Genomic DNA, 24,687 nt, shown 5'->3' with positions numbered 1-24,687 from the left:
TGACCTGGTCAGCCCTCCTGAGTCCCTGGGCCATCCACCATCCCTAGTTGTTTGGCAAACAGAGAGGCCGCCTGTTAATTAGCTGCCTTCCATAAAATTAAGCCAAAGGGTGCACCGCGGCAATTAGAAGGATCAGGACCCAAAGGTGGTCCCACCATCAGAATATTTTCAAAAGTTTGAATTTTCACCCCGCAGAGTCTAAACTAAGAAATGCAGGGCAGAAAATAAACTAGATTTAAGCAATTAAAAGAAAGCAAAAGATTCTGAGATATAAATGGGATTAAAGGGGAGAGTGAAGAATTACAAACAGAAAAAGTAAAATAAAAAATTTACATTTGTAAAAAATCTCCAACACTAATTTTCCTCTCAGAGAACGTGATTCCACACTTGCAAAATTTCTATTTTCAGGACCAGAGAGGTTGTTCAAAATTAATTATCACTTAATACACCGAAAAGAGCTCATTTCTAATGTTTTCAGTCATTTTTGGGTGGAACTAGTTGGAAAGTGCTCCAAGTTCACACCATAACAGTAGTCATTTCAGTATTGAGTCTACCTGCAGCAATGCACCCTGTGGAGGAGTGGGGCATCTCGGGCAGCAGCTTCCAGCTTTGTGCATTTAACTGCACATGCGTGGGCACCAAAAGTTTTTGTCCAATTTAACCCGTTATGATGGTGGGTGCTGCTAATTTCACCATTATTCTTATTGCAAAATATGGCCTGTTACCATGTTCTACGCATTCCCAAAGCTGGCCTTATTATAATCAACAATCTGCTCATACTGTTATGCATTTGTTGCATTGAGTACCATAGAACCATAGAACACTACAGCACAGAAAACAGGCCATTCGGCCATTCTAGTCCATGCCGAAATATTATTCCGCTAGTCCCATTGACCTGCACCTAGTCCATAACCCTCCAGACCTCTCCCATCCATGTATCTATCTAATTTATTCTTAAAACTTAAGAGTGAGCCCGCATTTACCACGTCAGATGGTAGCTCGTTCCACACTCTCACCACTCTCTGAGTGAAGAAGTTCCCCCTAATGTTCCCCCTAAACCTTTCCCCTTTCACCCTAAAGCCATGTCCTCTCGTGTTTATCTCTCCTAATCTAAGTGGAAGGAGTAGGCTGCAGAGAAAACCTATCTCTTGCTTCAAAGGGACAGTAGCCTTGTGGATATGGCAATGGACAAAGAGGTTGGAGGTTGTGTGTTCCTGCCATAGAAAGTTATGAAATGTTTAAAAGATTTTTGCGAATTTAGGAAGTGCAGGAGAGCTCATCTGAGCCCGACAAAAGTCTTCTGCTCCATTGGGTCTGACAGCGTCTGTGGAGAGAGAAAACAAAGTTAACGTTTCGAGTCCATATGACCCTTCTTCAGAGTTTTGCAGAAAGGTCATACGGACTCGAAACGTTAACTCTGTTTTTCTTTCTCCACAGATGCTGTCAGACCTGCTGAGTTTTTCCAGCACGTTCTGTTTTTGTTTCAGGTTTCCAGCATCTGCAGTATTTTGCTTTTATCTTCTACTCCATTGCCAGGTCATTCTCAACAACCCCGGATCCTTTTGTTCACCTGAGCACATGTGGAGTAGGTTACCATCTTTCTGCCAGAGGAGGCCAATGAGTGAAGTCATTCGCTGCCCACAGCTCAGTAAGTAAATGTTAGTGAGGCCTGAACCCCAAGATTGTTCAGACATGCTGACTGCCACATTGCGTGGATGCAGTGGACTCATCACTGATATTGCCTGTTTGGTTCCTAAATGGAGCCAGAGATTATCAGTCAAACCACTGGCATTGTTGGCTTTATTCTGAAGATGGTCACTAACGATTGACCCAGCAGTCAGTTCCATACTATTGCTGTTTTTTTTTTTGCTTTTCTTTAGCTCCTTCTGAGCAGTCAGAGCCTGCAGAAGACTTGATTTAGATATCCCATCACATGTCTGGTGAAGTTACATCACAGTGTGGGAGCAGCTCGGAGGAAGTTCCCAGCCAGCAAAATACTGATAAATAGAATTTAAGGTGAAGGGACGTATAGTCTCCAACAAGAGAGTTCTGGATTAAATTGGGCTCTCCAAAGTCCTACATAAGAGATATTGAACGAGCAAGCCTGCCCTGCACCTTATTTTGATATCCTGTTTGAAAAGGGTGCCCCATGCAATATATTGATTTCTTCTGCTAAGCCGAAATGCCATTGGGAAACTTACATCAAAGACAAATCCAATACTTCCAGTTTTATAATGCCAGTGACATAATCTTACTGTAGCTTGGGACAATTTCAATACTTCAGTGCTGAAGTAGAGATTGTTATTCTCTTATTCTCAATCTTTAACTTTCTTATTGCAGTTCTTCTTTTGCATTACCGTCTCATTTCTTTCATTTGTCTGCTCACAGGATGTGGGCATCGCTGCTAGGCCAGCATTTATTGCCCATCTTTAATTACCCCTGAGACGGCGGTGGTGAGTCGCCTTCTTGAACCGCTGCAGTCCATATGGTGTAAGTGCACCCACAGTGCTGTTAGCAAGAGAGTTCCAGGATTTTGACCCAGCGACAGTGAAGGAACGGCAATATAGCTCCAAGTCAGGATGGTGTGTGGCTTGGAGGGGAACTTGCAGAGTGGATGTCACTGGAGTCTTACTCAGCCATCGTTGCGTGTAAGAATTAGATGCAAGTGTGCTGCCATCCTTTGAACATGCTTGGACTCCAGTGGTTGAACACCAAACTCATAATCCATAGTAGCAAGTAATCTTTTCACTCTTACTGCATGGTCTTAAACTTATATAAGGAATGTAATATTTTCCAACACCAGTGGCAACAGTCTGTGATTAAGCCAGTCTGTCCGCAACCTTGATGTCATATCTGACCCCAAGATGAACATCCAACAACATATTCCTGCCATCATTAAATTCCCCTATTTCCACCTACATAACATCTCCCAACTTCGCTCCTGTCTCAGCTCATCTGCAGCTGAAACCTTCATTCATGCTTTCATTGCCTTTAGACTAGACTGTTCCAAAGCACTTTTGGTTGGTCTTCCGAATTCTACTCTCCGTAAACCTGATGTCATCCAAAACTCTGCTACTCATGTCTTAACTCGCACCGAGTCCCATTTCCCTGTCAGCTCTGTGCTCGCTGACCTGCGTTGGCTCCCGATCAAGCAATATCTTGATTTTAAAACTCTCACCCTTATTTTCAAATCCCTCCATGGCCACACCCCTCCCTATCTCTGCAACCTTCTCCAGCTCGACATCCCTCCAAGATATCTGCCCTCCTCTAATTCTGACTTCCCCAACTTTAATCACTCCACCATTGCTGGCTGCACTTCCAGTTGCCTAGGCACTAAGTTTGGAATGCCCTCCATACACTCTCTGCCTCACTTTCCTCCTTTAAGACACTCCTTACAACGTACCCCTTTGACCAAGATTTTGGTCATCTGACCTAATATCTCCTTATCTGGTTCAGCATCATATTTATTACATAAAGCTCCTGTGAAGAGCTTTGTGATGATTTATTATGTTAAAGGTGCTATATAAACTTAAGTTGTTGTATAAGTTTTGCAACAGTATCAAGAATTTTAAAGTTCTATTCAAGTACGTATTCCAATGACTGTACCTGCCTCTATATTGTAGGCACAGCTTGCATGGTATGTGCTTAAAAATGTATAAGCACCATCACAAAATCTAAAAATAAGGAAGGAGACGCACCTCCACAGTTCATTATCTTTCTGACATTTGTGGTTGAAAGTATCCTCTTACTCCTGAGGTAGTCCGCAATCTGCCCACCAATGGGTACCACAATCGTCATGACAAGGTGGGGCAAAGCTGATAGAATCCCCACCTGGAATAATAACATAGTTAAAGGCAACAAGGAATACAATTTGTATTGCCATATCCTGAGCAGCTAAGACATAAATTAAGGCAGTTCAGGAAACACTATCTGATATCAAGTTATCAGACGTGAATATACTAAAAGATTTTGCTTAAACTTTCAATAGGGTCTCACATCTTGGCAAAAATAACGCAGTGCAAAAGAACAACAGAAAGAGGCAAAAATGTTAATTTCATAGAGTAAAAAATGAACAGTCTCTAGCTTCACCAACTGCTGGAGAGAAAAGGGAGGGAAGGGCAAAGGTGAAAGGTAGATGAACTCTGAAGAGTATAGCACTTGCTGTATGTTTGTTACAGGAATCTGCCGGAGATTTAATGGGCAGAATTTTACACCTCATGGGCGGGCGCATGCCCAACCTGATCGCGCTTAACATAGCGCGAGAAGACGTTGGGCAAGCATCCCGTGTCATCCCGCATGCGCGCAATCTTCAGGTCGGCGGGCGTGCGCAGGTGTTGGAGCTGCACCCGCCATCAATTAAAAGATCACTTAAGGCCATTAAAAAGCCAACTGATCCATATTTTACGTTGCCCATGCGATTTCACGCTTGTCACACGGGCAAAACAGGCAGGGCGGGCAGCCCACATTTAGCAAAACCTCATCCAAGGGCGGGATAAAAATGTTCAGCAGCATTGCCAGAGTGAGCTGTGGAGAGTTTAGGAGATAGCTTGCTGCTGGTTGCTTAGTTGAACTTGACAGCTTCACCTTAGTTCTGAGCTTCATTCTTAGCATTTCTAGGCTTCATTTCAGGACTCCTTGGTGTCTCCATGGCCCCCGGAGGATTTTGACCATGTGGACCCTTCCAAGTATAAGACAGTCTTCTGAAAGCCTAGTAATGTCTCCACTGGAGGCACTTCTTCTGAGGAGGAAGAGAGGAACAAAAGGGAGAGGAGGCCAGATTTCCCAGTACAGCTTCCAGGGGAGCGACCTGTGGGAGGAGAGGCGCAGGCACAAGGGGCGCAGGGCCAGCAGGTAGTCCAAGGTGGAAGGGACAGCAGAAGACACCACTAACCTACTGTCACGGTTTAAAAGCAGCGATGCAGCTACCTCAATATGTCCAAGGTGCAATGCCGAAGAAGGCTCCGCCTCTCCAGGAAGACTGTGACCTCCATTTGTCAGATGATAGGCCCTGAGATCACCTCCAGCTGTGTGGGTGGAAACCCCATGCCAGTGACTCTGAAGGTCACATTGGCCCTCAACCTCTATGCCTCCGGCTCTTTCCAGGGGTCAGTGGGGGATCTGTGTGGAGTCTCCCAGTCAGCTGTCCATAGTTGTGTCAAGCTGGTAACAGAAGCTCTGTTTAGGTGGGTACTGACATTTATTCTTTACTGTACAGATGAGGCCAGCCAGGCTGAGCGAGCCAGAGGGTTTGCAGTGATTGCTGACTTCCCCCAAATCCAGGGTGCAGTTGACTACACACAGGCAGCCATCAAGGTGCCAGCAGGTGAGCCAGGTGCCTTCATCAACAGGAAGTGATTCCACCCAATGAACGTACAGATAGTGTGTGATCACAGGATGCAGATTCTGCAAGTCTGTGCCAGGTACCCAGTCAACTCCCATGGGGCTTACATCCTCAAACACTCCCAGGTACCAAGACTTTTCAGTGCTCCAGCCTGACTGGCTGGATGACTGCTGGAGGACAAGGGCTCTGGGTTGAAGAGGTGGCTTATGACTTCTCTCTGCCACCCAAGAACAGAGGCAGAGCAGCGTTATAATCAGAGTCATGCCTCCACAAGGGCAGTGATAGAGAGGACCATAGGTCTGCTGAAGATGCGCTTCCCATGCCTGGACCGTTCAGGGGGAGCACTACAATACCCCCCAGATTGGATGTCACTGATAGTGGTTATATGCTGCACTCTCCACAATCTGGCACTGGCAAGGGGAGACCCACTGGAGGAAGAGGGTCTTGTGGCAGCAGCACAAGCCACAGAGGATAACTCCAGTAGTGAGTCAGAAGAGGAGCACAGTGAGGAGAATGCTGGGGGCATGGAGGCAGACGTCTGTATCCTTCAATGAGGCCGGGACATGTGGGACACCTCTGTCCAACACTCCTTCAGCTAGGCTGCCTCCACCTCACCACCTCGTGTCAGGGCCGCCGCCTCCATCAAGGGTGTCTGAAATGACCCTTTCATTTGAACTCAAAGTCCACTCAGTGCCTGTGCAATAAAGCTTAGAGCCACTCACGTTCAGCATTACACACTAGCGTACCCTGCACCAGTTAAAAAAAATGAAGCATACTCAGGCCATTACAACAAAAACAAAATTCCTGTACTTTTCACAATCAAATAAAATTAACATGACCATCTCCAGTGTTCATTTTCACATCAGTGAAGGTAAACTAAACATTACAGAACAGAAGATCACCCATGACCAGTCCCTCTTGTGCTCATGGTGCCTTAAACTTATGCTTGCGAGTGCTACGTCTTGGTGCCTCCCACCCCCCCGCCCCCTCGCTGGCAGTGCCATTGGAGGCAGCCCACTGATTCTGCTGTCTTGTTGGCCTTGATGACCTTGGCAGTTGTCCTCTGGCCAGTGAAGCCTGTTTTGGCCCCACCTGAGACAGAGTAACCAGTGCCACAGCTGGTAGTTCCCCAGTCATCGCAGCGTCATCAGATGCCACGGTCACTGGCAGAGGGGCAGAGGGAGCGCTGCCGTCATCCAGAGCGCCCTGAGAGGAGCCCGCGGAGACGACAAGCAGCTTGCGCGGCAACGAGAGGTCGCTCTGGAGCACCCTGCTTGCCATTGATGGACAGGCACCTAGTTGGGGATTTTGGGTGTCTCATCCATCTCCCACACGGACACTGACCACCCGAGGTCATTGCCTATGTGAGGGCTTACAGGTCCAAGCGCAACCCCAGGAACCCCTGGTTCTGTCCCTGGAGCTGCCTCTACATGAGAGTCACCACACTCTCAATGGAGGAGGCAGTGTGCTCAGCAATGAGGGTCAACGCAATGCATATGCTCCGTATGGACTCCTCCACAACAGAGAACATGGCATGCATACCCTCATGTATCTCCACCAGATCCTTCCCCCATATCCTGCTGGACATATAGCATCTGCCACATAATGGACAACTCCAGAGGCTCATCATCAGCCTTCGACTCAGCATCGTCCTGGTCTCCAGCAGTCCTCCGACTGTCGACATCCTGGGCACTCTCTGCCTCCGCCTGAGCTCAAGCAAGTGTGAAGTGCCCTCACTCTATGCACCGACATTCTAGCCAAAGATCTAATGCCCACTGCGATGCTGGTATCTGTGCTGGTGCCTGGTTCAAAGAGTGGGTATGACACGGGTGCAGCTGAAGCCTGGCGGTCCTCTGGCATCAGGGGCGGCTCTTCAGGGTCCTGCAAATGAGTGCCTGCTGTCAAATCTAGGTGTGAACAAAGACATGTCATTAGTTCAAGTCATCACACTGTCACTGTGCGTGCCAGGCACCCTGGTGACACAATGAAGATCTTCATCATGGTGCCCTCGTCTTTCAATGATCAACGAGGACTCCAGTTTTTAGGCTCCCATCAATGAAGAGATTACACAAGAATATTTGTTCCATCTGAAACTCTCACCTCTGTGCACTGCACTTCATCTGACACCCCAGCCTCTCCATGACCAGCTGAACGGGGAGCAGCCGACTCCCCAGCTCCAAGACGTCCTGCTCGAATCTGGTTAGGATTTCGCGGTTTGCGGTCCTCCGCCTGTCCGTGACCTCTCAACGTTGTTATGGCTTGACTTCTCCTGAAAGAAAACAGGATCATTGATTAGCCCACTCTCTACCTGCAACGCCATTGCAGCCTGGCCAACCCCACCCGAGAATCACCTTGCAGGGCACATCCGAGTCCTGGCCCTTGAGCCGTCAGGCACCCAGGCCAAGCAGCCAGGACTCACCCCCTTGGCCAGCTCCAGCGTCATTGACAGTTGGCACTCAGACTCTAAGACCCCTGAGCTCCAAGGGGGAATGGCCAGACCTTAACACTTTGCCACACTGATCCACGCCAACACGGTACTCACCCTTCCTGAGCACAGCATGTTGTTGAACCTTTTGCGGTACTGCACCCATGTTCACCACATAATGTCGTGGCTGCTGCCCTGGGCTGCCACCTCCTCCCAAGCTTTTTTGATTCGGTACAATGGCCTCCTTCTTCCATCTCTGGGGATGAGGATGTCCCTCCTGGCAGCCACCTCCTTCAACAGCACCACGAGGCACTCGTCCGAAAACTTGGGGAGGGGGAGGCTGAGTAGCCACCTGACCTGCCCTCTTGTCTGGTGCCTCCCTCCGTTGCTGAGGCCATAGCTTCACTCTGCAGATCGCTCAAGAAATGTCCTTCCCTGGCAGCTTTCATGGAGCTGCCTGTGCCATTTTTAAACAGCCCGCCGGGTCGCCATTGGACCCAGCGCCCGCCAGGTCCCCGACAAGCCCCCTCCCGGCCCTTCCTGATCTTTGGGAAGCCATACTTCATGCTGGGTGGGCCTTAATTGGCCAGCCAACGTGAAATCGCGGTCGTGGGCCGATCGCGGGCGGGGGCCTGTTTCCTGACTGGTGCCGGACCCGCCGATCGCGTGCGCCTGCCAAGGGTAAAATTCAGGCCAATGTGTTGTACATTCAGACTAAGTTATGAATATTTAGTCATAGGGACTCGAAGCATCAACTCTGTTTCTCTCTCCACAGATGCTGCCAGACCTGCTGAGCTTTTCCAGCATTTTCTGTTTTTATTTCAGGTTTCCATCATCCACAGTATTTTGCTTTTATGAACATCTGTGTTTGCTTCAGGTGTGGCAGAACTGAAAAGCAAAAGCCATGCAAATCTAAATGTGAATTAAAAAGTGCCCAGCTCAGCTATATTGCTCTAATTAAATTTATGATTACATATGACAGAACTTTTCACTTGTGAATTGCTTTCCCACAAGGCTTTCATGTCTATTAAAACATTCAACATAATGAGCTAGTAACTAAAGTTCCCAGTTCCCAAAAGTCATATTCAGGCCTCATCTCTTATATTCACTAATGTGTTATTAACTTATTACGTCCTTGTCAGGTTAAGTGCTCAGCGCGGAGGTCTAGCACTCTATGTAGAAACTGAAAGCAGTTGTGAGTTTGCAACAAGGGTGGCATCAGATCAAAAATGAATGGGAATCTTTAGGAAAAAGTTTTGGGATCAATCAAAAAGGTATCTCAGGGACTAAACAGCAACTATATCCACATCTTTGCCAGGACTTCCTCTTTTGTTGGAATTCTAATGGAATTTTGGCAGCATGGAAGTTCTACCTGCTCCAGTGGCCAACCTTTGGCCCTGATTTACTGGGTTTAGAATAATTAACCTACTTTAGATAAAGACAGAGCACGCATTTATATATTGTCTTTAATGACCTCAGCACAGCCCAACTGAAGAACTTAGGAAATGGAGTCACCGCTGTAATGTAGGGATGCATGGCAGACAAATTGCAAATAGCAAGATCCCAAAACATCAATATGGTAATAATCATTTAAGGATGATGCCTGAGGGAGAAATATTGGCCAGCACACTAGGGAACCACCTCCTACCTTTCTTCATTTAGTGCCATGGGATTTTTACATCCACTTGAACAGACAAGCAAGCCCTCGATCTAATGACTTATGTGAAAGATGGCACTTCTGACAGTGCAGCACTCCCGAATGAAGTGTCAACTTGGATTATGTGCTCAAGCCTCTGGAGTGGGACTTGAACGCACATCTTTCTGACTCAGAGTGCTACCACTGATCCAAGACACACGCCCGCATGAGGTAGCTCATGCTGGGATTCCGGTTTCTGTCAGGGTATCTTTGTGGGAGCGTAGTGAGGAGGAAAATGGCTGTCTCAAATACCTACCATAGAATAGCTTGGCTGGTAGCCTCCAGGACTGGCCCCAATTTTAAAAATCACCATCCTGTCTTAGTCAATGTGATTAAATACATGGGCTGGGAGACAGTCCTTTAAATTTTAAACCATGCCTTCCATCACAGATGTAGCAAACCTGGATGCCAGGAGTGCACACAGGGCATTCATAGTATCTAGTGTTACCAAAGCATTATTGAGAGGAAATCCGATATATGGAGTATTGCATTTGAGTGTCTACTGCATTGGCTATCAGCTGAGAAAAGGGGTCTCTTAATGGCATTTACTTAGACTCAGAATTGGCCATTGGACCGGACAGAACTCCCATGCTGCCAAAATTCCATCAGAATTGCAGCATCTTTCTAACAACATTCTGCTGTTTAACATGGTTGTATAAAACAGAACTGGGCCAATTGTCTATCTTGTTATGAACGCAGTCACGCGGAATGAAAGTTACCTTGCTGATCTCAAAACCAAACACTTCTTCAAAATAGGCAGGTTGGCTAATCAGCAGCAAGTAGAAAGTCCAGCTTCTACAGAAGTTTGCCACAATTATTGCATAGACTGGCATAGAGGTAAAGAACTTTCTCCATGGTGTCTTGTATTTCTGAAAAAAAAGGCACAAGACTAATTAAATTGGGGTGCAAGTCAGTCAATCTTATTATTTCGAGTCAGTTTATAAATCAAAATCAATTTACCGTAATAAAAATCAGAAAATCATATCACAACTATAGTCCTAGAGGAAGAAAATTCAGCTCTCCCTCCAAAACCAGCAATTACACGTGAAAAATAATATGCAGATTAAGACGTTAGTACACTTAACCAATTTATCTTTGTAAAACAAAATGGGAAATATTTGTTGGTTAATGGAAGTGTCAAGTGATCAATATCCAATTTATCCAAAGATGTTTTTTTTTAAAGCTTGGAACATAGCTATTTAATTGCTGTACAATAACATTTTTAACAGGTGAAGTATCAACAGTAAATGACAGTGCACCATTGCCATTTCAACTGTTTTTCTATTATTTCCAAGTTATTTTGGGAAGAACCTATGTGGCTCTACGGTGAGCAAATCATCTATTCAATGACAAATCAAAAAAGGTTTGCCTGTATTGATAACGAGCACTCAGTAAGAAAAAACATTATATTTTGTTGAATTTTTAAAATTTTATTCTGGAGCTGTAAGTTTTCATCATTGTGCTAAGTAATGGCTTTTTAATCGACGAATTGAACATTTACAGTAGAATCTGACAATTTAGATCGGTTGACCTTTGCTGGTTGAAGACATAATTTCAAGTTCATTTTTGTTCTTACGCTACTTGATTTACCATTAACAAAAGAAAGCCCCAGGACTTTCAGAATGTCATTCGTCAGGTAGGCTTACAGTGTTCTGTCAATATTATGTTGCTTACTATTCTTATACAGCAATGACACTGCTTGATGATAAATTGCTAACCTTGAAAACTATAATACATGTTTCAATATAAAATATCTTGTGGGTAGAATCCACGTCACAATATTGCATAGAACATCGTATTGCTGAAAAAAAGATACATTTTTTGTCGAAGTTTTCGATCTGGCACTCATCAGGACAATTTGCAAGAAAATACCAATGTCGGGGAAACAATAAATTTATTCTGTACGAGAAGAGATTGGTTGGCAAGTGGACTCTGATTATTAGAGGCGTGACCATGGAGAATGCCCCAGTTAATGGTAACTGACGGTTAACTGCCAAGCATTGTTTGAAATTTAAGCCAGGTGGCTTGATTCTGATTGGTCAAGACATTGTTCTGGGGAGTGTACCAGCGAATGGCTCTTGCTTGTTTGGTTCAGTTGAAACAGGCACAAAGTGTGTACGTGTTCTTTCTGTCTGCAAAGAGCAGGGCCCTGTGTATTAATATATGTAGCTTCCAGTACATGCAAATGCGTCACATTGTGAGCCCAACTGACAATATTAAATTAGTTGTCAGCGTAATTCTTAGCACACTGAGGATTATTTAGCAATCGTTGTCCAATCACAGAATCACATCTAATGATGGACACTATGTTTTGAGCTTTGCAAGCACAGGTTGGTTGAGTGTTTGCCCATTGTGAACATTGGAAAGGACATGCTGTTTGATACGATCACCAGCCTTTGGGATGTACAGCCTATATACCTTACATCACACCGACACTGAAATTCATATACCACATTATTCATTAGGGTGATAGGAAGAAGGTCTATTTGGCTTGACTACACATCCTGTTAGTGGTGAATACCACTCGTGTTGCTACTGCATAGTAGCAGCGTGAAACAGCTAGCTTCACCTGTTGCTCAAACCTTTGAGATACCTTGCCCTTCCAGGGTAATCCGAAGCAGACTGGGTACTTTTCAGGGCCAAAGGTTACAGTCTTGGGCCAGTTCATGAGTTTGTGCGATTTACAGTGTGGAATGATCTGATCAGTTTAGCCATTATTCCACAGGATGCCTTTGATATGCCCTATTTCAGCAGCAAGCTTTCATGGTGAGCAAATGGCTCAGGCCCCATTTACGAGATTGCCCGGCGCATTTTCCACGGCAATGCCTCTACCAATCAGGGTCCATTTGCCAACCAATCAGCACTCCCTTCTCATACAGTATAAATGTGTTGTTTCCCCTGACATTGGTATTTTCTTGCGAATTGTCCTGATGAGTGCCAGATGAAAAGCTCCAACAAGGAATGTCTCTTTTTTTCAGCAATACTCAAGTTCTGTACTACCAGACGACTATTCGAACATTGTATTGCCATAAGACGACCAAAGATGAGGAAGTTATTGTTTTGACAATACTTGCTGTGTTACCAAACACCTTTCATTCTGCTAAAACAATGTTTAAAGACTCAGGAATGCCAGTTTTCTAAATCTTGGCAATCAGAAATGTAGTGCCTGCACACCTTGTGTTTATAGTGTTGTAGTTCCATTATTAGAGCAACTCAAGTGTGCAACATCCACATGTTTGGTAGCTTACACAGAACATGAAACCACCTTGAGCAGATCAACTCTCACGATTTTTAAAAAAAGTTTCATCCATCAGCCACTATAAAATTTTAAACATATACATCAATGTTATGAAAAAATGTACAAGCCATTTGTTGTCCTAGTTTTAAGTTTCTAATGTTATAAAAAAAACTGATGGAAAAGTTACTTTCTTCTCATCAAAATTTCAACAGCCAGTGAGAAGATTGTTGTCCAAATGTTGAATATGCTTCAAACTATATGCAGAATTCAGTGTTTAAGTGTTAAGGGAAAGTTCTGTTTTTATGTCTTTGCATGGATGTGTAAAGCTCAGTGCCTGTTTTAAGGCACGAACGCAAGAGTTAAAGTACAGTTAGCTTAATACACATGATACAAGTAAATGAGGTAGAGTTTCTACCTGGAGCACAATCAGCGATGGAGGACAACATTGCACTAGTTTTTAAAAATATTTTTAATTGTGCAAACTAATTTGCATATCACCAAATGCGAAAAAAATTCCAAGAGCCAGTACAGCGCATTGGAAGTAATTTTTTAAAAGATTTTGTTTTAAAAATATTCCTTGATTTATTTAAGCATGGTAATTCAATAGAAAATGGGTTTATCATGAAAAATAAGCATTTTAATCAGAGTGTTGAGTTTACATCTGTAACAATTTAAATAATTGCAATTATCACAAAGACACAGAACCATTTGTTAGTTATATTAGTGTACTATAGTCAGTTTCTTAGGAAATGTAAGAAACAAATATTTTCAAATGCTTTTAAAACATTCCTAATATTGTCCTTGTGCCTAAAAGAACGAATTTAATTTTTAGAGCCTCCATGAAGGGCTGCAAAAAGCTGAATTAGTGGAAACTGCCAGTGGTAATTCATTTGATCTGGTTTGTGACCAGTCTGCAGGGTAGAGTCTGCTGTTAGTGCCATGTTTTTAAAACTAGCATAAGAGATTGCAGGAGCTGGAGCTGCACTAAATTACATTTGTGCTAAAATTCCACCATCTTTTGCACTGTTTTTGCTAATTTCAGGTGAATTGCACTGAAAAAAAAAACAAGTGCAAATGAGTGGAAGCACCAAACCTATATATGCACAGAGATCAGTGTACAAGGTAAAATCTATCTGCACAGAGCTAAAATTGTGTAAGCCCAACAGTTAATGCATGAATTTAAGTATGTATGCAAAAGGCTTGATGCACATATGCAAGAGCAGGGTTCTTACATGCAGCTTAGTATGTAAGTCGACAACCCTATGCCCATGTTTCAGATAATAGGGACAAAGTTCTGCACGTGTTTAAGTGCACGGTTTTAGACTAAAAGGGGCTTATAAGTGCATAATCAATAAATGTGATTATGCATACACAGAGCTTTGTGCATACGTTTGAGTTAATACAGAGCTGTAGTTGTGTTTAGTTAACTGAAATGTTCTAAAAATTAAGCATAGATAGAAAGTCCATACATCTATTCCTCCAATAAGTTTGGCACTTTCACCAATGCTTTCTTCAATGTAGGTGCGCTCCTCATCTGTGATAGTTGGATGTGCTGCAGGACTTTCATAGGATACCAGAATCCAGAACATATACCATACCATTCCAAGAGATCCTAATTCAAAAAAAAAAGCAAGAAACATGAAAGAAATTATGTAGAATCAGAAGTTGGATGCTATTGTGTAGATTGTCACTGTTCTGCAGCAGATTAATTGCTAGTTACTTAATATTATGTTATTCAGTTACTATGTGTGTGAATAGTTAACATCTGCAAAAAAAAAATCATGAAAACGAAATATGAAAGTTGAACATCTGAAATAAGCACAGAAATTTATTTTTATTCGTTTATGGGATGTGGGAGTCGCTGGCTAGGCCAGCATTTATTGCCCATCCCTATTTGTCCTTGAGAACTGAATGGATTGCTAGGCTATTTCAAGAGTCAACCAACTTGCTGTTAGCCTGGAATCACATGTAGGGAAGGACAGCAGACTTCCTTCCCTATTGGGGATTAGTGAACCAGATGGGTTTTTATGACAATCAACAATGGTTTTATGGTTATCTCTAGACTCAGATTTTTTTTTTAAATTTAAATTTCACTATCTGCCATGGTGGGATTCAAACCCAGGTCCCCAGACTGTTACACTGGGTCCCTGGATTACTAGCCCAGTGACAATACTACTATGCCACCGCTTGATGCTAAACGTACACAGCTAGGCACTCAATATCTGAAAGGGGAAGAGTCGGTTTAACATCTTAAGGACAGATTATCTCAATCATCACACATTTGGCAAGGTATCTCACACAACATGAGAGTGCGTGGAACACTATGGACAGTAGGCAAGTACTCAGAGCATGGAACCTGTTGAGTGAAAATTTTTGCCTGGATTCTGAGACAATGGGTGGAATTGTCCCAGATTGGCACTCAGTGCAGTCGTGGGCGGGTAAAATGACGTTTTACCCGCTGGCCGCAATTGCAGGTTTTCACTCCGTATCGTCCAAATCCCATCACATTATTTATGCATTCTTGGGAAACACACCATTTCTATGGTGGACAGGCTCTCATTCGCCCGCCTGCCATCACCTCGCCTCTTCGTCACGCTGGGCGCCACTTCTCAGTGCTTCCAGACAACGACTGCTGCAGGCCCTGAAAGGCAAAAAGACTGCAGCCCCCAGGTTCAGAGACGCACCACTGGAACATCTTTTGGATGCTGTGGAGTTCCACCGGGGTGTCCTCTACCTCCGCTCTGGCCGCAGGATGGCCAGCAACGTCACTAATCCAGCTTGGGAGGCAGTGGCAGCAGTGGTCAGCGCCAACGCCCTTCAAAAGGGGACAGCCACCTAGTGCTGAAAGAGGATGAATGATCTCCTCTGTTCTGCCAGGGTTAGTCACCCATCTCATCACTATCAACTCACACACTCATAAACCCATCACACATCCACAGGGCCCTCACTCACTGCCGGTTCAAAGGACATCATCATTCACTCTCTCATACTCATCGTTGTTGTCCTCATTCTGCCCACGGGACTACTTACCACCCACACAGGCCAGGTATATGTATCATCAAGTCTGGCAGGTGTCCTGCTTACACTTTCTCCATCTCTATTCATGCAGGACAAGCTGGCACACAACAACAGGGAGAGGTCACAGACTGGTGGAGGAATGCCTGAAAGCAAGGTCCTCACGAACTTTGAAAATCAGGCCATCCAGCTGGCCAGTGGGGATCTGGACCGTTCCTGTGCTGACGGTGAGGTCAGCGGTGCTCAACCAAGTGAGGATCCAGCAGTGCAGCATCCATCAGACAACCATGCCGTGAGTGATGTGTCCTGTTTCACAGGCCACTGCCTTGCACTAATTATCTCCCCTTGCTTCCGCAGGCACATCTGGGAAACAGCTGACGGAAACAGCCGAAGAAACCTCTGAAGAGGAATCTGATGGCACCCTCCCTGAAGTCCTATCACAGTGCTCACCCACACCCTCCACCAGCACAGAGGCACACACCTCGGTGGAACCTAGCTTTAGAATAGCATCGGGATCATAATCTGGTGAGCACATCGCACTGTCTGATCCACAGCAGCAGAAACCTACCTGGTGTTCAGCACTTGCAGGACTGCTGGAGGCCAGAAATGTGCTGAGTCCGAGTCAGGTGACGAGTCTCTGGACTCAGTGATGTCACAGTTGCTGGAGCTGCAAAGGAAAGCTTGGGAACATCAGGAAGGGATGTCCACTGCACTCCTCAGATTGCAAGGCACAATGGAGGAGTCCGTCCGTCTTCAGGCTGAGGAGATAGTGCCGGCATTGCAAAACACCGAGGTCAACACTGGCAGAATGGCGGTCGCCATGGAGACCTTGGCCCAGGACGTCACTCCTGCACTGCTGCACGGGCTCAACTCCATCACTAATGCCATAGTTGGCCTCCAACTGTGTGTGCACGAGAGGGGTGCCAGGCACATCAACCTGACTCCAGCTACCCCTTCTCCTCAAGGAGTCAGCCACAGGGAGCAGGGTCAGCAGGTGCACACTCTGGGGTCATCGACTCAGGTGACTTTGAGACTGTCTGCCCCATCTGACTCCTCTCTTCCTGTGACCTCAGCAGCTCCAGTTCCACAGGCCAAGGAAGGTGTCGCTGCCACACAGCAGGACCCCGAAAGCAGGCCGGGGCCCTCCAGGTCTCAGCTCTCCAGAGAACGCCCGCCAAGTTCATGACAGACAGGGCATTCCAGTCAACAGGCTGCCTCCACCTCCGCTGTGGAAATCTGGGGAGCACCAAGATGTAGCAGAAAGGTTAGGAAAAGGTTAAGAAGAATTAGTTGCACAGCCTGGGCGCGGGTGTTAATCACTTGTACATACTGTTCATTATTGTCAGTAAACTCCCAAGAATGTCTCCCTGCCTATTGCTCCTTGTTCTGATGAGCAGTGTTCTTGTCACTCGGATGTGAAACCTTTCTGCACAAGGTAAAGGCAGGAGTCTCAGTCCAGGGCCTCTTCCCTGTGCTTTGTGCAGCCTTCAGACCAAAATGTTGGTCCGGCCTCACACTCCCTGGACATATTACTGATGCCTGCACCTGAGCAGTGCTTGTCATTGCTGCCAGAATGTAATGGGCAGGCGCCACAGAGTTCGCTCATTGTCTCTGTGTGCTCTCAGCACTCTTAAGGTGGGGCTGGCCCCTACCTCTTCAGCATCTGTGACCACTGATGCTGTCCCCCTGAAGGTCTCAGGTGCTGAAGGCGGACAAAGGATCAGATGTTTCTAAAGTTTCATGGCTGCAACTCTATGTTATGACCCTGATTACAGAGCACAAGCGAAGCTGCCCTCGGCCAGACAGGAGTCAGACATTCTCAGAGGCTATGAGAAGATCTATGGAGTGCCCTCACTGCATGTCGTCATCATCCTCCTGCAATCAAGTGACTATTAGGGCCTCCACTGCATCTCCATGACAAGAGCATTCTCATAGGGGGTATACATGCTGCCAAAACCCAGACTGGAGTCAAACGTTCATAGATATGATGTGAGGATCTATGGGGGTCACCTCACTGCATGTCGTCAACATCCTATACAAATCTCACAATCATGAGGGCCTCCCAAGAGTGCCTGCCTCATCTGGCCAGTACAAGGGTCTCATCCCCATCACCATCGCCTCCAAGGACCTTCTCACCCTCAGTCCCATTGGCGTCCTCCTCATTGGAGGAGACCTCCAGCTCCTGCATCTCCTCCTCGGCCAGCTCCTCTCCCTGTTGCAGTGCCAGGTTGTAAAGGGTGCAGCAGACAACAACGATGCATGACACCCTCTGCGGACTGTATTGCAGGGCTCCACCAGACTGGTCCAGGCACCAGAACCTCATCTTTAGTATGTTGATGGTTTGCTCCACCAAGTTGTGAGCTGCAGTATGAGCTTCATTATACCATCACTCTGCTGCAGTCTGAGGCAGCCACATGGGTGTCATCAGCCACGGGCTCTGTGGGTAGCCTTTGTCCTCGAGAAGCCAACCCTGCAGTTTCTGTGGACCCTGGAAGACTGCAGGCATCTGTGACCGACTGAGAATGTAGGAGCCGTGCACACTCCGCACGCAAACCTGCAGGATGCGTTTCTGGTGGTCGCACACCAGCCGCACATTCAGCGAATGGAGCCCCTTGCCTTTGATATAGTTGACCGTGTGTTGTGATGGAGATCTGAGCGCCACATGAGTGCAGTTGATCGCACCCTGAACCTGTGGGAAACCCAAGATCTGGGTGAATCCAATCAGCCTTGCATCCTGGCTGTCCTGGTCCCAGGCGAAATGCACAAAGTTGTGTGACCTCGCGAAGATGGCATCCATGACCTCATGGATGCATTTGTAGGTGGCAGCTTGTGAGATCCCACAGAGGTCACCTGTGGAGCCCTGAAAGGAGCCACTGGCATAGAAATTGAGCGCCATGGTCACTTTCACAACCGCTGGCAGTGGATGCCCTCCAGGTCCCTGTGGCGCCAAATCCTGCAGTAGCTGACAGATGTGACCAACCAGTTCCCTAGATATACGCAGCCTTCAGCGGCACTTGTTCCCGATCATCTGCAGGAATGAAAGGTGGCATCTGTAGACTGTGGGTGTCACTGGACACCGACCAGCAATGGCTCGCTGTGGCTCCTTGGCAGCGTGTGCGGGATCCCCAGCCACCCCTTCTCCCTGGGTGGGGTGGCGGTGGTTGGTGAAAAGCCTTGGAGCATTTAGTGGCACTTTGATGCCTCTGCATTGCTTGAGTGGGCAGCTAAGCTAGAAGCCCGACTCCAATCATATCAATATATCTGAACTGTCTCAGTTGCAGAGGACTGGTCCCTTTTTGCAGGTTTCCTTAATGTGTGGCCAATTCCCTTCCCACCCTACCCCCACCCTGAATGCTTGTGCGCTATATTCAACAACAAGGCAGCCTTAACAGCAGGGCTGCCCTTAGCACACCCCCTCCCCACAAATCGCCAGAATGGCAGGGCTGTCCTTAACCGCAACCCCCCCCGCCTCAACCACAAGGTAGCCTCGAAAGCTGGGGTGCCCTTAGGCTGGGATGCCCTTAACCCTGGCCCCCCCCACCCCAACGCCCCTCAAGCTTGAAGTCCAAGAGACAACCCGTCGAGTGCTGAACAACGTTACTGTGTACTCACCTCCGAGTTCCCCTCAAAGTGCAGCCCACCAAGTCTTGCCGACGTGGTCAGACGATCCAGCGGGGGTGGGGGTACAATTCCGGTGGGCTGGCCTAATAATGATATGCTGATGTATTACAATGAGGTTCCTGATGGCTGATGGCGGGAAACGCGGCCTGCTATTGGCAGGCTAAGTGGACAATTGTGAACTGGTTTCACGCCATCATTAAACCAATCGTGCCATATGGTCTGCTCATGCCACTGAACATGCCACCTGGTGTCTTGCTAACCAATTTTCCAACGACAGAATTGCTAAGCACCCCTAAGGAATACTTTCAGTGGTTCATTTAAAACATTTATTTGTTTTTGTAATGTACGTACTTAACAAATACCGGAGCAGTATCCAGATGATGATGATTTTAACAACAAATCAATGCAATGTGGCATTTATCTCATTACATATGCCAAATAAGAACAACTATTTCAAAGGAGTAAATTTTATTTTGCATTAATGACCAAGTCTACTGGATGTTTCAGAATGCTGTGCCAAATGAAAATTGTGATTGAGGGTTTAAGTAGCCAGCTGCCCCTCAATTGGGCCAAATATGCATGTGGTTAATTATAGCTAACTCATCACACACCAGAAAACTTTTATATATTTTTTTAAATTTATTCTCAGGATGTGGGCTTTGCTGGCTGGCCTCATTTATTGCCCATCCCTAATTGCCCTTGAGAAGGTGGTGGTGAGCTGCCTTCTTGAACCGCTGCAGTCCATGTGCTGTAGGTACACCCACAACTACATATCTCAACTATATATTTCACTATTTATTGTTACCATAGTCAATATCTGATATTGAAACTACTAGTACACAACAACAAGATGACCCAGTCAATGTATCTGAAATTGAGATAAACTATCCTTACATAAGAATTCAATATTCAAATTATATATAATAATCCCATATTGCTATACCTGTCATTTTGTACCAGTCAGATGTTGCTCTTGATCTCATAAGATGTAATCAAAACCAATTACAAAAATATTACTATGTATATTTATATGCATAAAAGATGCTCTACTCTTGACAATATCTCAGGATAATATTCTGATTATGCATCGGGTTGGAAACATCACTGACCGCCAGCATATATTGTAAATTTACACTCGAGATAATGACATTAACATTTTTCAGTTAAAAATAACCATTATGTTAGAGAATTACTCTTGAATACAGATTTACACGCTATGTCTCTGAGTTTGAACAATATTTAAAGGACCATGAGGGTCACTTTTAATTTACTAGCAGAAAGTAAAACTGTTCTTGCCAGTCAGGGATCCATTATAGAAATGCCCCAATTTATCTTCAATTATTTTAATGAAGAAATGTTAGAGCTGGAGTAGACCATTCAGCCCTTCGAGCCTGCTCCACCATTCGCTAAAATCATGGCTGATCTGATTGTGGCCTCAACTCCACTTTCCTATCTGCCACCCAGACAACCATCATGATCCCTCCTGCCCTGCCCATAACCCTTGAACCCCTTGTCAATCAAAAATCTATCCAACACAGCCCTGAATAAATTCAATGACCCAGATTCCACTGCTTTCTGGGAAAGAGAATTCCACAGACTAACGACCCTCTGAGAGAAAAAAAAATCTTTTCATCTTTGTCTTAAAAGGGACACCTCTTGTTCTTAAACTGTGTTCCCTGGTTCTAGTCTCCCCCACAAGAGGAAACGTCCACCTGGTCCCACCCTATCAAGTCCTTTCAGCATCTTAAATGTTTCAATAAGATCACCAATAAGGTAATATAGTGCTTAGCTTCTTCTAAACTCCATTGTTCTCATCCAGTTTGAGGAACTAATTCTATTGTATTTACGATATTGGTAATTTTACAATCCACAGCAACACCTTGGGTGAAATTTTAGGGCCCTTCCTGCTGGTGGGATTTTCCAGTGCTGCCAAAGTCAATGGACTTTTGAACAGCTCGCCGCATTTTCCAGCTCCGCCCCCAACGCAATGGGGCCATAAAATTCTGCCCCTTGTTTCATAGAAACTTATAGTAAAAAAGCACATTCAGAGTAACATCTCAGAGATAGCTCTAAATCAAGAAATGGAAGGGAGGGAGGAACTCAGGAAAATTACAATCACCAGAGAAGTGGTATTGAAAAAATTGTTGGAGGTGCGGGCTGGTAAGTCCCCGGGCCCTGATGGACTTCATCCTAGGATCTTGGCTTTAATTTTCCAAAATTCCATAGATTTGAGGAAGGTTCCATTAGACTGGAAAATAGCAAATGTAACTCCTTTATTCAAAAAGAGAGGGAGGCAGAAAGCAGGAAACTACTGGCCATTCAACTTAACATCTGTCATAGGGAAAATGTTAGAAGCTAATATTAAAGATATTTTAGTAGGGAACTTAGAGAAGTTTAAGGCAATCAGGGAGAGTCAACATAGTTTTGTGATAGGAAAAACGTGTTTAACCAATTTGTTGGTGTTCTTTGAAGGAGTCACGTGTGTTGTGGGGAAAGGGGAACCAGTGGATGTACTATACTTAGATTTCCAGAATGCATTTGATAAGGTGACACATGAAAGGTTATTGTAGAAAACAAAAGCTAATGGTGTAGGGGTAACATATTGGCATGGATAGAAGATTGGCTAATAGAAGAGAAAGATAGAAGAGGTAAATGCATGGCTCAAAGATTGGTGTGGGAGAAATGGGTTCTGATTCATGGGGCACTGGCACCAATACTGGGGAAGGAAAGAGTTGTTTTGTTGGTACCAGTTTCATTTGTACCTTGCTGGGACCAATGTACTGGCGAATCATATAACTAGATTTCTAGATAGGACTTTAAACTAATTAGTAGGGGGAAGGGTTCAATTGAAAGGAAGTTTAAAAAATCAAAAAGAAACAAGAGAGCAGAGGTGCAGGGTAGTGGAGAGGTGAAGGATAATCAAAGTGTGACAGGAAGGGGAAGAAAATATAAGCAGAAGAGTGCAGCAGAAAATAGAACCAGAATGAGTAACAATGGTAAAAAGTCAGAGCTTAAGGCTCTTTATCTGAATGCATGCAACATTTGTAACAAGATAGATGAGTTGATCTAAACAGAAATAAATGAAAATGACTTGATAGTTTTTACAGAGACGTGGTTGCAGAGTGACTAAGACTGGGAACTCAATGTTCAAGGGTATTTGACGTTCCAGAAAATAGGCCAAAAGAAAAAGGAGGTTGGGTAGCTTTGTTAGCAAAGGGAGGTATCAGTGTGTCGGTGAGTAGTGATATAGGTGCAATAGATCATGATGTGGAATCAGTTTGGGTGGATATAAGGAATAACAAGGGGAAGAAGTCACAGGTGGGAGTTGTCTGTTAGCCCCTGAAGAGTTGCTTCATTGTTGGACAAAGCATAAGTCAGAAAATAATGGAAGCATGTAAGAAGTGCACTATAATTGTCATGGGTGATTTTAATCTGCACATTGACTGGACAAATCAGATTGGCAGGGATAATATGGATGAAAAATTTGTAGAGTGCATCAGGGATTGTTTCTTAGAGCAATACATTGCAGAACCTACTCGGGAACAGTCTATTTTACATCTAGTAATGTGTAATGAGGTGGGATTAATAAGAGATATTGTAGTTAAGGATCCTCTAGGTGATAGCGATCACAACATGGTAGAATTTCAAATTCAGTTTGAGGGCGAGCAACATGGGTCTCAAACAAGTGTCTTCAACTTAAATAGGGGCAATTACAGAGATATGAGGAAAGAGCAGTCTAAAGCGGGCTGGGAAAATAGACTAAGGGGAAGGTCAGTGGATGAGCAGTGGCAACATTTAAACAGATATTTCATAACGCTCAGCAAAAATTTATCCCGACCAAAAAGAAGGACTCGATGAGAAGGATGAACCACCCGTGGTTAACAAAGTGGGTCAAGGAGAATATCCAATCAAAAGCTAAGACATACAAAGCGGCGAAAACTAGTGGTAAGCCAGGGGATTGGGAATTTTTTAGGAACCAGCAGTGGGTGACTAAAAAGCAATAAAAGAAAGTTGATTACTAAAGTAAATTGACAAGAAATATAAAAACAAACAGCAAGAGCTTCTACGGGTATATAAAAAGAAAGAGCGGCTAAAGTGAGCGTTGGCTACTTGGAGAATTGACAACGGGGAACAAGAAGAAAATGGCAGATAAGTTAAACCAATATTTTGCATTGGTCTTCACGGTGGAGGACACTATGAACATTCAAAAGATATCAGATAAACAAGGAGCTAATGAAAGGAAAGATCTTGTAATGGTCTCTATCACGAGGGACAAAGTATTTGACAAACTAATAGGACTAAAGGCAGACAAGTCGCCAGGATCTGATGGCCTGCATCCCGGGGTTTTAAAGGGAGTGGCTGCAGAGATAGTGGAAGCATTGGTCAAAATATTCCAGAACTCACTGGATACCAGGAGGGTCCCAGCGGATTGGAAAACCGCTAATGTGACACCTCTGTTCAAGGAGGGAGGGAGACAAAAAGCAGGAAATTATAGGCCAGTCAGCCTAACATCTGTCGTTGGGAAAATGCTAGAGTCCATTATTGAGGAAGAAATAGCAGGACATCTAGAAAAGCTTAACACAATCAAACAGAGTCAACATGGTTTTGTGAAAGGGAAATCATGTTTGACAAATTTGCTAGAATTCTTTGAGGATATAACAAGCAGAGTTGATAAAGAGGAACTGGTAGATGTAGTGCATTTGGATTTCCAGAGGTATTTGATAAGGTACCACATAAAATGTTATTGCACAAGATAGGAGCTCACGGTATTGTGGGTAATGTATTAGCATGGATTGAGCATTGGTTAACACACAGCAGACAGAGAATCAGGATTAATGGGTCTTTTTCAGGTTGGAAAAACGTAACTAGTGGAGTGCCACAAGGATCAGTCCTAGGGCCTCAATTATTTACTATCTATATTAATGACTTGTAGGAGGGGGCAGAATGTAATGTATCCAAATTTGCTGATGATACAAAAATAGGTGGGAGGGCATGTTGTGATGAGGACATGAGGAATCTGCAAGTGGAAATAGATAAGTTGAGTGTGGGCAAAAACTTGGCAGATGGAGTTTAAGGTAGGAAAGTGTGATGTCATGCACTTTGGTAGGAAGAATCAAAAGGCAGACTATTATTTAAATAAAGAGAGACTCCAAAAAAGTGCAGCATAGAGGGATCTGGGTATTCTTGTGCATGAAACACAAAAAATTAGCATGCAGATGTAGCAAATAACTAAGAAGGCAAATGGAATTTTGGCCTGTATTGCTAGGGGGTTGGAGTTTAAAAATAGGGAACTCTTGTTACAACTGTTGGTGTTGGTGAGGCCACACCTGGAGTACTGTGTATAGTTTTGG

At 44.8% G+C, this 24,687-nt stretch overlaps 1 protein-coding gene across 1 annotated transcript in view; it reads right to left on the bottom strand.

Annotated features, from left to right (window-relative positions):
• The window catches only part of slc17a6a (solute carrier family 17 member 6a), a 62,028-nt gene that overhangs the window by 10,691 nt on the left and 26,650 nt on the right, over nt 1-24,687 (bottom strand). Inside the window, exons 7-9 of the mRNA XM_078549530.1 lie at nt 14,170-14,312; nt 10,182-10,331; nt 3,699-3,831 (exon numbers count right to left, since the gene is read on the bottom strand). Of these exons, the coding sequence (XP_078405656.1) occupies nt 3,699-3,831; nt 10,182-10,331; nt 14,170-14,312 (426 nt within the window). The remainder of the gene's footprint in view (nt 1-3,698; nt 3,832-10,181; nt 10,332-14,169; nt 14,313-24,687) is intronic.

The sequence above is a fragment of the Cetorhinus maximus genome, chromosome 9 (assembly GCF_964194155.1).
Source record: "Cetorhinus maximus chromosome 9, sCetMax3.hap1.1, whole genome shotgun sequence".
Lineage (NCBI taxonomy): Eukaryota > Metazoa > Chordata > Chondrichthyes > Lamniformes > Cetorhinidae > Cetorhinus > Cetorhinus maximus.
This window is presented reverse-complemented; position numbering and strand designations above follow the sequence as displayed.